The sequence below is a fragment of the Ambystoma mexicanum genome, chromosome 4p, assembly GCF_040938575.1.
Source record: "Ambystoma mexicanum isolate Mex_15411 chromosome 4p, UKY_AmexF1_1, whole genome shotgun sequence".
Lineage (NCBI taxonomy): Eukaryota > Metazoa > Chordata > Amphibia > Caudata > Ambystomatidae > Ambystoma > Ambystoma mexicanum.
This window is the reverse complement of record NC_090927.1, coordinates 576,063,117-576,076,672: the sequence shown is the minus strand read 5'-3', so window position 1 is coordinate 576,076,672 and position 13,556 is coordinate 576,063,117. Positions and strand designations below refer to the sequence as shown.

General features: G+C 44.7%; 1 protein-coding gene across 4 annotated transcripts in view; it reads left to right on the top strand.

Annotated features, from left to right (window-relative positions):
• Positions 1 to 13,556, top strand: part of LOC138453358 (glutathione S-transferase A4-like) — a 549,822-nt gene that overhangs the window by 98,616 nt on the left and 437,650 nt on the right. Inside the window, exon 1 of one of the 4 annotated variants that reach the window (XM_069606114.1) lies at positions 3,768 to 3,856. The exons of 1 other annotated variant lie outside the window; for it this stretch is intronic. Coding sequence is in view for 1 of the 3 variants with exons in the window: in XM_069606112.1 (XP_069462213.1) it covers positions 4,588 to 4,620 (33 nt within the window). In the remaining 2 variants the exon portion in view is untranslated. Of the gene's footprint in view, positions 1 to 3,767; positions 3,857 to 4,126; positions 4,319 to 4,469; positions 4,621 to 13,556 lie in introns of those variants that run through there. 2 more of the 4 variants (XM_069606113.1, XM_069606112.1) reach the window with 2 other exon arrangements.

Sequence of the window (13,556 nt, the reverse complement as noted above, 5' to 3'; positions counted from 1 at the left end):
GCTTGCCCCATGGTTTTTCCTCCCAAATCTTGGCCTGTGGTTCAACTAACCGTCTAACAGTGTGTTGCACTGTCTCTTCTGCTCGAGGAGTTCAGGCAGGCTTCTGTACCCTCAAGAGCGTTGCTTAATCTCTTTTGTTGTGTATATATATATATAGACATATACATTTTCTACAGTGCACCGATTAGGGTGCTGGTTTTTTCTCATCCGTGCTGACCCTACTGATACAGGTTCCTAATTTTGGAGAGGTCTAAATAAGTATTTTATCCTGCTGAGATCGATAAGTGAACACTTCACGTCACACACCGTTCGTAATAGTGATATGCACCACTCATATACCTGAGGGTTCGTAGTACTGTATAAGTACTGTTTGCTATGGACAATGTGCTTCATTTTTTCTTTTTCCCTGATTCCCTTAGTGGCCAGTCAGCCTCACACGAATGCAGAGACTCAGATCTCGGGTTTGAGGGGACAGTGGTCCCAGATTTCTTTCACAACCTGTATTTACGAGGCATTGATCATTTTTCCCTGAGATCTTTCCCCCTCATTCCCATGCTCGTCATCCTTGGGGGATATTGTATCATGATATACACCACGTGGAGTATCGCCCGATGGTTTTTCTGGTTTTCTTTTTACAGGAGTTCTAACTCAGGGCCAGTGCAGACTCGCACTAAGCATTTCCCTCCCGTCAGTTACTTTCCTTTGCGCTAGTTCCTGGTATTTCAACAGGTTAAGGGGAGTCCTGTCCACGGTCAGGGGGTTGGTTAGAGTGTATTTATTTCTCTTAAGGGTGTTAAAAGCGGGGTTGTAATGTGGTCCTCAGGGTAGCCTTCTTCTGGGTTGCAAGGTTTTTTTTCCCTTGGTTAAGTGGGGGAGGGTTCTCCTCATTTGTGAAGGCTCAATATCCCTTGGTGAGATAGAGGGGTCTGGGAGTGATACTAATCTCCCTTCCAAGTTATTATGACCCTCTATCACAATGTGTTCCAGCGTCTCTACATTAACTATCAGAAGGTGTCTGCCAGTACGATTCCCAGAGGGCTGGGATATTTATATTCAGTTAATGACTTGATTCTCCTAGTCACCTGCATGGCAGGTGGACCTTTGGGTTTTCACAAGAGTTTGTTTTTACAATAAGGTGCCAGCTCAGGGTGCTGTGAGCTTCTAATCTCTCCAAATTGACTGAAATAGAGGTTAGACCTCTTCTGGTGTGCAGCTTCAATTTAACTATTTAGTGATCACTTCTTTGCAGTTTAGAGTCTTGCTAAGACTTGGAATTAGGTGTCCTCCTTCGGTTAGTTTTTTCTGATCCTCTAGGGGATTTATCACCAGAGAGGAGGGAACAAGGTTCAAGCACCGGGCATATCTACAAGGGGGTTTTAGATGTCACTATGATGGTAGCGATTGGATGTAAGATACATTTTTTCTCCTTGCCAGGTTTGGCCTCTTAAGGATCAGGTTTGTAAATATCTGCTTCTTGTCATGGTAGCAGAGTTCTTCTTCAAGTGTTCGGAAGGTCTGATGGTCTCCGGTTGGCGGTTTGACAGGTTTAGCTTCTCAGGTGGGGCCCCTCTATTCCATTCTGCTTCGGCCTCCAGAGGACATCCCTCCTTAGTATACACATATGTCTGAAGACAATTGTGGGTTAAGTCTATGGCTTTTCAGCTCTGCTCAGGATGGGTCGTCCTGTTACAAATTTATAAAATGATTTTTACTCCCATTTTACCTTTTTGAAGATTTGTCTTTCCCTCTTGGTTCCCCAGTGTAGTTATGTGACATGCCCTGATCCTAATGCAATATCTTCCTTTAATGCATGGGATGGAACCTAAAAGACTTTCCCCCTTTGGGGTACTTTTTCTTTATCTCCAGGAGAGCTCTGTGCTTATTTTCTTTGGTTTGCTTTCTAGGATCCCAAAGATGATATTAATTTACATGTTTTAAATGTTTGATTGGACAACAGAGGCGTTTTTTACAGAGGAGTTTTTGTCCTAACCTATTAGTATAGGAAAACTTTGTTCAAGGGTTTTTCCCCTCTTTAACCAGTTGGTTTTGGCGGCCTGTAAGGAACACTGGAATTGGCACAATTTCCTGTTTTCTTGCATTTGACGATGCCTTATAAGACAGTTTTCGGGCAAACTAGTCTTGGTCAATTCTCTTGCGGTCAGCTGATTGATTTAATGAAAGCATAAACATGTTTTTTCCTTTCCTATTATTTTATTATATTGGCTCTATTGTATGGATCATGTTGTACTAATAAGATGCAAGGGCTTTGAACGTGCATAATATGAGCCTCCTGTCTTGTCATAGAATAGCTAATCCCCCACACTAACGTGAGATGGGGGTTTAGATTCTATTAAAGACAAGGAGGCGATTATTATCTCACCCACCCACCCTGGATATGATATGACAATTGTGACACGCATGTACACAGGTGGTTCAAGAGAGAACATTCTTTGGTTTGTTGTTTTTCCCAACCACCCACCCTTCTTGTTTGTTGGTCTTACAGCCACGAGTTGAGGTTCTCATCAGGAGTGTGGCTCGCAGTTACAAGTTGTGGAGTGCGTGATTTTGGATGAGAAGTCCTATCCAGAAGAACTTTGGCATAGATTCAGGCTGCGGGAAGGTGGAGATCTCCAGTTTCGATGGATTCTTTCTCCGCGCTACGCAGTTCAACCGTTTCATTGGACTTCTGGTGCAAGACAGCTGCAGAAAGAGGGGTTGGGGTTAGAGTAATGGACATATATAGAAGAGGGTCCCTGCTCATTGGTCCCCTGCAGGGCATGACCTGTCCTCCATGATGGTTTGGGGAGTTCCCCATACATTGACATTGAACTCTATCTAGTTCTGTTGTGGAAACTTTTTTGTTTGTAAAAGTATTTTCTTTGCTGCTGTGGTTTCAGAGTAAAGATTGTAATGCATAATAATCGCCTCCTTGTCTTTAATAGAATCTAAACCCCCATCTCACGTTAGTGTGGGGGATTAGCTATTGTGTTGACATCAGAGCCACTCCTAGCATTAAACCAACACTACGTAGCAGACTGGGCAGCCAGGTGCCCACCAGGCAACTCTACTCTCAACAGAAGTCTGTCCTTAATTGTTCCCAAATACAAGAAATCCTAAGGGAGCAAATGGTTCCTTGCGGTGGCTTCTAGTGTCTGTTTCTGCTCACCTAAGAAATTACACAATCATCTGAGGGGCAGGAGGAAACTGGAGAGGTTATTGATTCCCCGGGGACTTGTAAATCAACAAGCCACATCCTTCAACAGCTGCAGCCATTATAATTTGAAACATATTTTTTCTTTTCGTGGAATATTATTTTTGTAAAGAAAATAACATTTGTTTAGGTAGTGGCTTTGAAGTGTTATTTGTTGATTATATATGTGTGGGGTGAATTGGTTTAAGCAAAGCAAGCCTTATACAAAGTACTAACATATTCAAGTTTACAAACAATTGAAAAATACATACAAAACAAGTGTTTAAAATATTGATTGTTGATTGTATGAGGCTTAGAGTTCGTTTAGAGAATCAATGGGTGTATGTGAGTATGAATGGGACAAAAAGCTGCTTTATGAGTTGGTTAAATTTGTATTTCATAAATGTGAACAATAATGGTGTTAGGAATGACTATATTGTTGAGATTTAGGTATAAACAGCGAAACCCATTTGTCAACAAGGCCTCGGTGTTCTTGTGTGTAGGAGGTACTGGCGTCGAATGGGTTATTTAAAAGTAACTGATTGGCTGCCCTGGGGAGCGACTGTTACTAATTAGGACCATCCACTACTGTGCCGGAAGAGGCGCGTGGCGAAGAGGAGTGGAAACATGTTGTGATTGCACTGTTCCAGATCAGGGCACCACTTTGTAAGTAATTCCCTTTATGTGCAAGAGGTGTTTGAATGAACATACATTGTATTTTTCTGTGTTTTTGCAATCAAATCAATACTAAACCTTCAGTTAAATTAAAAACAAACGTCGAAAATAAAATCGTTGCAGCCAGCTAGATCGCATGATAAAACGAAAAATGTGAGGAGTTGTGGCTGAAGGAGGCTCAAACCCTCATAAATTAACATGCCGTGTTCCTCCTTCATTTCTGCTGTGAGCAGTAATGTTACAGCATGTGGCGACAGAGGCCCCGTTTTCCACAGCAGGAGCCGCAGTAACAAAGTTTCGGATCTCGTTTTTCTTTGAATTTCCTTAAACTCTGCCCCTACCCCCGCCTGCGCTGGAATAAATGCCCGCGCACACTGCACTGCTTCCTGACTCAGAGCCATCTACAACCGCAAGCCAAGCCCGCACACGTCCTGCACAGAACCGCCGCCACAGGTGAGTGCGCCCTTTCCTCTGACTGAAGCGCGTCTCGCTCTGTGCAGGCGCCAGTATCTGCCGACCGGCACTTCCGGTACAAACATGCCCTTCTGGCCAGTCTCACTGGCGGAAGGATGGAAGCCCGGAGCCAATGCGAGGCGCTAGAATGATCCTTAAATCCAGTGCTGGGGATGGCCTAAATGTACTGGGGGGGAACACCCCTCTCTTACCTTTGCGCTAGTATTTCAAATATTCATTCTTCTGAACGGGCTGTGTGAACACTTGGCATGGTGCTCCTTTCCTCTGCCAGAGTAGTTACTGTGAGTAAAGCATGCAACATACATACAGATGTGAGCGATTTCACGGTTTGGGTTCGGGCTGTTGAGGAAAGGATGACTTTTAGATGCAGTCTGTGAAGTCGTTGCCTATTGCTGCACACATGTAGACACTGGCATGGCCTCTGCATGCAGCTGAGCAATTGGGACTGTAAGCCCCTACCCCCAAGTTCAGGAAGCTCTCTGCTGCAGCAGCAGTTTCCTGAGACTCATGGCAGTTGGGGGCAGAGTTTCCTCAACTTGGGAGGGGTTTGGACCTCGTGTGTATACGAAACAGTGCTCCGGAAAAACAGTTTTTGCCAGAGTGCAGCTCTGTTTTGTTCTGGCCCAATTCCTCCCCTGCATAAAACCTATATTTGTGCAAATCTAGCCAGATTTGTGGAAGTATGTATCCCCCTTCCGCATCCTTGCTTAAAGCGGAAAACAGTCTGAGGCGCCCATTGGGTGCAATCATTATAAAAGAGACCAATATAGCTGGTGGTTAATAGCCACCAAATAACACAAGACAGCCAGCCAGCAAGGAGCTTAAACCCTAAATGCCCACTGACAAGCTATAAATCCTTCTTTGTCAGCAAGTGGCTGATGTAGAGGAGCCGTGTTTTAAAAGGCATCAAGGCGATAACACTTTATGCCCTGAGGCAAGTGACAGCCAGGAGGCCTGCAGCAAACGCAGCTTGTAAAGGAAGTGCACATTGTAAGCCCCAGAACAAAACAAATATATATTTTCAAGGATAAAACTTCAGTTGCAGGAACATTAAAGTGAGAACTTGACTCAACAAAACCACTGGAATTCAGCTAAACTTCGTGCCCCCTGTAGCATTGCCTATGACCACAATGATGAGATCACATCACTGATGATATCACTAATTACAACAGTAACTGACCTTAAGCATGGCCTTCAGCTATGCTCAGTGTGCATGGCCAAGTATATTTTAACACATGAATGGTAACTAGTCATGGCCTTCAGTTATGGACAGCGGTCACAACCTTCCCCCACCTGCACTGAATATTTTAAAACGCGAACAGGTTACCAACCATAGATTTTGGCCTTTACCAGTGGATACAGCTTTCAGCCGTGCCCTCTGTATGTTATATACACTGATCAGGCACCAGCCATAGACTTTAGCAAAATACTGGCCGGTGCCCACAATCTTTGGCTGTGCCCACTATATATTCTAACATATAAATGACCCACTAGCCATGGCCTTTGACCTTGAGCAGTTTGTACATCTTTTGGCCATGTCCACTGTATATTTGAAAATAATTAAATGCAATAAGCCATGGTCTTCGGCTTTGCCCACTGTATTATTATACAACACTAACCAGACACTAGCTATGGCCTCCAGCTGTGCCCAATGTATATTGTATACACTCACTAGCCACAGTCTTCTACACAATACTAGCCAGTGACTGCAGCTTTCAACGTTGCCCATTGTATATTTTAAAACCGTAATGGGCTACTAGGCATGGCTTTTAAGCATGCACATTTATTTATTGAATTTGTATTGCGCGCACAAACCTTGAGGCATCTGGGCGCTAGAAAAGCAAGTTATGCGTAGCCCGAAGGCTAGGATGGAAGCGTAGGTTTGCAGCATCAAGTAGCATACCATTTGTTAATGTATCACATTGTGGTCAGTTTAGGCGGTTAGTGTTAGCTATGTTAGTTGAACAGGATCGTTTTGAGGACTCTGCAGAAGGTCCAATAGCATTTCTCCACTCGTAGTACGAGTGGCAGTTCGTTCCATTGCTTTGCTGCAATGACTTGGAAGCTGGTGGCGCCTGCTTTGGCCCGTTTATACTTAGCAGAGACCAGTTTGTGGGTGTAAGGGGTTCTGGTGGGTCTGGACAAGTGGGTTTTTGTTGATTCTCTGGACCAGACAAGGGGAGGAGGGCAGATTTGGAAATGAATCTGTGTGTGATAGTGAGGGTCTTAAAGGCAATCCTTTCTTTGACAGGGAGCCAGTGGGCAGCTTTGCAGGCAGCAGAAATGTGTTCTCGCTTGGGGATATTCAGGGCAGCACGGAGGGCATTATTTTGGATGGTTTGGAGTTTTTTAAAGTTACGGACAGAGATGCCTACGAATAGCGCATTACAATATTCCAGCCTAGCGCCCACCACTGCACGTGCAATTGTCAGGCAACTATCTCTGGAGAGGAAAGGTCTAGTTCCGTGTAGGAGTTGTGGGCTGCTGAAGAGGATATGGCGTTTACTTGTCTGAGTGAGAGAGTTGCATTGAGACACTCAGTTTTTACTGCTGGAGAGACCTGAATAATGAATCCATCAATGTTAAAGGCAGCATATTTTGGGTGAATTTTGTTTTTAGAACTGCTGTGGATGCTGCAATGAGTATTTATCATCGTACAGAGGCCATGGGTTGCCATCCATGCTTGAATGGTGCAGCCTTTGGCCGGGCCCACTGTCCATATTAAAACGCTACCAAACCACTAGCCATGGCTGGTGGGCAAGGCCGTACACTACCAAACCACTGACCATGGCCGGTGGGCAAGGTCGTACACTACCAAACCACTAGCCATGGCCACCCTATATTTTAAAACACTTGCAACCCATCGCTCAAAGACATTCATCAATCACAAACTGATTTTGGCCTGTTTTAACAGTGGTGTTATGTATAAAAGAGTGCAGGCTTTCAGAACTTGCAATGTATTTATTTAGGCAATGTGCAGTAAGATTAAATTATTTGCTATGGACCACACACTTTGGTTAAGCAGTATGCTCCAAGCCCCTTGTTTTGTGGCAGGTCTCTTGGTGACTGTTGTGATATATTGCACTACCACAACTGACCAAATTTAAGCAGCACGGAAACAGGAAAAATGTGACCGGCTGCAAGAATAACGTATGCCCAGGTACTTTCTGCACCCATAGCGAAAATCAAAAGCTGGCACCCATGAATATACACCCAGTAAGTTAACATATATCAAATGTAGTTCATTTGACCTTCCCCTTGGAAGAAAGTGCGCAAGACATGGCATTGGACGTTTTAAAAAAAAATAATGAACACCAAAAAAACTACCTGAGATGAAATGTTCCAATAAATATGCTGGCAAAGTATAAAAGGTGCTCACCTTTTTAAACCAGCAATCTGTCATGAAATATTCCCTGGTAAACAAAATCCCAATACAAAATAAGTGCTTGTGGGTAAGTGTCTGAACTGGGAACATGACCACCGGAGTAAAATCCTGCTAGCCAGATACTGAGCAAGCTTGCCAACCTAAAAAAAAAAACCCTTGTGTTGCGTCCGCCCTCTGGAAAAAAAAAGTTCCAATCTTCACCCACATGTGTCCTTTACTTGTTCCCTGAAAAGCAGCTAGAATCAGGGGAGAATAACTGCACCAGTATCCAGGATTGCAAACTCTCTGGCCACATCGTGGGCAAATACTCATGACTTTTCCTCTCATCAGTTTCCCCTCCTCACCCCCATGTCTGGCTTCCAACAATACTCTGCTTTATAAAGATAACTTGAAAATTACACATACCATAGTGTCACTCCAATATATAAATCCTTATAGAGCTATGTTGGGGAAAAAGGTGTACAATTGTAGTATTATTCCCCCCCCATCTTGACTGGGAGACTACAAATTCCAGAATGCAATTCAGCACAAGGAAAAAAAACAGTTTGAGTACGAAACTTGCAAGGACAGACAGCAGCACGATTAAAAAAATTGTAATAATGCGGATGCCGTGTGTTATGAGATACTTTAAAACTAGGAAAACACACAGCATTTCGGGGCTGTGAACTGTCTTCCATCCATGCAGTAACCAGGACTAACCCTACTTGGCTTCAAAGTGAGGAAGGATCCAGCCCCCTCAGGCCATGTTGCTCTCAGGTTTTGTAAGGCGGGCACGTTTATTAAGCAACATGGCCTGAGGAGGCTAGCCCCTTCCCAGCTTTGAAGCTAAGCAGGCTTGGTTCCGGTAACTGCATGGATGGGAAACCCACTGTAGCTGAAACATATCTATATTTCTTATTATGTATAAAAGATTGCAGGCTTTGAGACTTGCATTGTTTTTAGTCAATGCGCAGTGAGATTAAATTTGCAGAGGATCACACACTTCGGTTAAGCAGCATGCTACAAGCCCCTTGTTTTATGGCTGGTCTCTTGGTGACTGTTGTGAGACATTGCACAACCCCAGCTAATCGCATTTAAGCAGCACAGAAAAGGGTAAAAAATGATCAGCTGCAAGAATAACATATGCCCAGGTACTTTTGCCCCCATAGCGAAAAATCAAAATCTGGCACCCATGAATATACGCACAGTAAGTGACCATATATTTCAAAGTGAAATATACAAATGTAGTTCATTTGACCTTCCCCTTAGAGGAGAGTGGGCAAGACAAAATAGCATTGGACTTTTTAAAAAAGTAATGAACACCAGAAAAATTACCTTCAACAGCATGCTCATCCCTAGACATTGAGCACCATTATACACAAATTGTGAGCCACGATAAGACTGCACTAGCAGGCAGTTTAATCCCTGCCTCCCACCCCTACAATCTCTTCTATACTCCAGTCATTATCGGGTACCCCGAAGGTTCCGGGAAGAAGACTGTCAAACCTGTTTCAACTAGAAGGCTTCCCGATAATCGAAGCAAACTCCTCAATGTCTCAGCAGGGCTCTGTCAGTCTTTATGCCAGACAATGCAGGTAGTGGGCTGGATTCCCGGGTGAAATCAATTACTCACAAATGTGTGGCATCTCTTTCTGTTTTTTCAATCTTACAAATGCAGAATAATGTTATGGCTGCCCTAACGATTACCCTGGCACCCTTTCCCAAGCTATGAGTCATTGAATGACACCATGAAGGACCAAGCCACCCTGCTGGCCATGATACATTCAATTTATTTGGAAAATCTAGCAAATGTCCACAGACTGGATAAAGAGGCTGAATCACTGGCATGGCAAAACAGATTGTGACTTGGCCAGGCGTGAGGAAGGGGACAAGAACACCCTAATGGCGGCATTGCTGGAAAATTGCAACTGGATGCAGTGTCCTACCACAAATGTACAACCTCTTGTAACTGGATGCCAGAGTCAGATGTCACTTTGTGCAAACCTCCCTTTAACCAGCAGATTCCCGCCGCTCAAGACACATCTAGACCAACAGGGAGAAGAAAAGGGGACGCAATTGGACCGACTCCGGAATCAAATATGACGGGGCCTTCTTCAGAAAGTACCAAATCTCCAGAGGACAACCAGTCGGCCAGAAATGGAGGGTTGCTGCTATCCACACAAGTCAGTGTGGCAGGCACTTCTTCAACGTTGACCCGCTTAGAAGCATCAAATACTCCGATAACAATTTCCACAGAGTCCTTCTCCATATTTAAGAAGCCAGAACAATTGCTCCCAGGTAAGACACCACAAGCCTGCACCATCTTTACAAAAAAAGTGTGGCAAGACCTAAATCCAACAGATTGAACCTTCTTTAGAAATGTAGACTACTCCTAAAAGCCTGCAGAGTTCTGCAAGGAACACTGAGCTTTATCAAATCCAGTCTCCCCTTGTCATAAGATCTGCAGTTTGAATCTTGCCTCCTGCTCCTGAACTACTAGCCGAAGGAGCGACCTCAACATTGAATGACACAGGGATAACAGAGCTATTAGAGGCTGTCAGCACCTATGAAGAAGATGGACCATGGGAAGATCTGGAGAGGGAGAACGTCAGGCCCTCACTGCATGGAAACATCGCATCCAGTGTCGAGGAGTGTCATGTAGCCTTCTCACCGACTCAGTCGAGATGAACTGGCAATACGGAGAGACCAACTGTTACCTTTCAAACATTGGAACAACGACATAAACTCAAGGCTGAATACTGTAAATAATGAGGGCCTCTTTCACCCCTCGTAAAACGAGAAATACTGTTATCAACTTGACTAGACACAGTGAACTTGTGAAAAAGGGAAATATGCTTATGTTGGAGCGTATATTACCAGCAAATGACAATTTTTTTTTAATCTTAAACCAAAGAAACGTTTTGAAACTGCCACACCACAACCCAAAACTGAGATACATTAATTCAGACGACATCAGGGTGGTTCAATTAGTTAACAAACAAGAACAGAATGGGCCATTCTGCATTTGAACTCCGCGTTAATTTAATCGACCCCAATAGAGGTTGGGCTTGTCCTGTTGCCCCTAGGCTTTGAGCTAACCGACCACATTGATACTATGGAGAAGGGTCTGGTGAATGCTACTTCGGCTACCAACCAATACCTCTTTTGGCCAGATGCAGGTCAGAAGACTATGCCTGAGCTTTCATCTAAATTGAAACGGGAAGGATCCCGACATCCTCTACAATATGCCCCCTTCAAGGTGATGGTTGAGGGTGGGGCATCTGCCAACAATTTAAATCGGAGGGTGAAGAGTATGAGGGGTCTGTCTATTCCATTGTTGATCTACAAGATTGGTCATGGTTACACAATGCCTGGTCCCCATTAAATTACGCAGGGAGGAACCAGACACCGGATCAGACCTGGGTCTGTTCCGACCCTCATGTAAAAGTTGGGTAGACAGCTGGTGAGAGGCACCTCTGAGGTAGAATATGCCTGGATATTGAAGGTCTTCATGGTTTCACAGCGTTGGCTTGCCCGCGGGCTTAAACTGACTACAACTCCCAGCAGTTTTGGGCCCACCCAGTCACGTGGTCAGTCCTTGGCATGCCGCTGCATCTTCGAGGGTCGTTGCTATTTACAAGGCTCACTAACCGCAGCTCAGCGCTCCTAAATTGCGTTTCATTTTTCCTCTGGTTTTACTTGGTTGATTCCGGCTACCGACTCGGGATCTCCTTACGGATTTCGCTCCTTGGTTTGTCCTCATTGGCTCCTGTCGTTTTGGTTCCCTTGGACCGCCTCCCTGGTTCCCCGACCCTTGACATTGTATCTCAGCTACTCTCCTGTACGGTCCCATTATTCTGACGCTACCACCTTTGCTTCCTCATCTCTCTTCACACTGCTCCAGGGGTTCCTTACCCCCACTCAGGGCACCGCTTTGGCAGCTATGTCTGTCCCCTGTCTGTTGGATGCGTTGCTGCCTTCCTTTCCACGCACTTTTGGCTTTCTATATGGACGCTCTGCTGGATGTAGCTATGGAGCCTACCATCACCGCGCATAACTGATTGGGACACTGTTTCTTTACGGACACTCTGCAGATCATCTCCCCTGGTGGCCTGCTGGGCGCTCTGCTGTAACCTCACAGGCTGCTACTTTGGACTTCTGGTTGTGCTCATCCTTAAAGACCCTCAGTGTTTCCCTAGCTTGCGACCTTGTGCCATTCGGGTCAGGGTTCCCTTAAATCAGACCTTCTTGGGACTTGGTTCTTCCTGGTGTTGGACTCTCGCCACCATGGTGAACATTCCTGCTAACACCAACTAGGTTTCCAGCTCACTAACACGAAAGCACAGGTAAGAGTGGGGTTGCTGGGGGGCAGTGCGGCTGGGTGCTGGCCTATTGTTTACTGCTGGTACTTACAGAATCCGTTGCATCTTCTTTTTCCCTACCTCAGCTGCTACTGCATTTTCACTCGAGCCCCTAGCCTGTCAGGTGCTTTATCCTGAAAGTCTATTTTTCATCGGTGCTCCTGAACCCCAGACACCTCCTGAATGAGCTGTTCCCTGGGTCTGTGGTCCCTTTCTGCAGTCCTTGGCACGTGACACATAACTTAGACTCCTATTTCTAATCCATACAAGAGGGATGAATCATTTTTGCTCTATACAACTTTAACAAAGGTGTCATCGAAAATCTACAATACATTTTACAAATTCATAGATGCTGCTTTTGTCGGGGGCCTTTGCTGTGCTGGAAGTTTCTTTTGTTTGGCGAAGTCTCCAAAAGAAATCCTAGATATTTACTTTGGGTAATAGGTTAAATGAAAGGAACCATTTCATTTCCAAGAAAATGTATAAGGCTTCTTAGAGTTCGGGAAGAAGGTAATTATGTTTGCTTTATTTACGTTAATCAGTGACTCATAGAAGCGGTAAGCCCATTTCAATAGAAAGGTCATGACGCCGTTCCTATGTTACAGTACAGTGAAATGACTCGCAGCATGCTGGTGACTCTTGGAGACCAGCCCAGTTAGTCTGCTTCCCCACTATGGAAAATAATTTCACTGATGTAGAGCAGAAGGGTCTGCCCCAGCTCTTACCAGGCAAAATATCTCCTCAGAAAAATGTAATTACACTGTGTGCTTCATATCGGACAAGGAAAGTAATGTCAAACATGTCTGTACAAAAACATGTTACTTATCAGAAAGCAGAAAAGTATTAGTTCGCTAATTTGACTTTTTTTTAGCCATTAACCTATCATACCACTGTAGAACTTGCTTTGACAATAAAGGTCACTTTTTTATTGTATGCATTTGCAGTAATGTCTCCTAAGATCTGGATTGAACTGGTAAAGGTCTTAATGGTGGAATTTCTCTGACAGAATTGATATCCCCGAAATAGGGTAAGGGTGCAAGGGCTAGCAAGATGTACATGACTTGGCATCCAGAAATAGTTGGCATGTCCTCCTTCTGGGAGGTCATGGCAGTGGATAATGGAACTTGTAATCGACTACTCTGACATCACAGAAGTGGGATACGGCATTTGCTCTGCCTGGTGTTTTATTCTCCTTTTTTGGGGTTGCCCTCATGCCTCTCCCCTGTACCCACTGCATTGCTGGTTAGTGGGGAGAGTGCACAGTGGAAAAGAGGGGCTCAATCACAACATAAAATGGCAGTTGCGTGACTTGTAACTAGTTGTTCCCCTTGGGGTGCTGAGTGACATCATTGACAATGAGAGGAAAGCTTGAGTTGGTCGATCAGATGTCACTTGGAACATCTGCTGGCACATAGCTCTGTAGTGAACTACCCAACTATGCTTGTTCCTGCAAAAGGGGGGGAGAGACCGAGGTGAATGCTATGATGGGGGA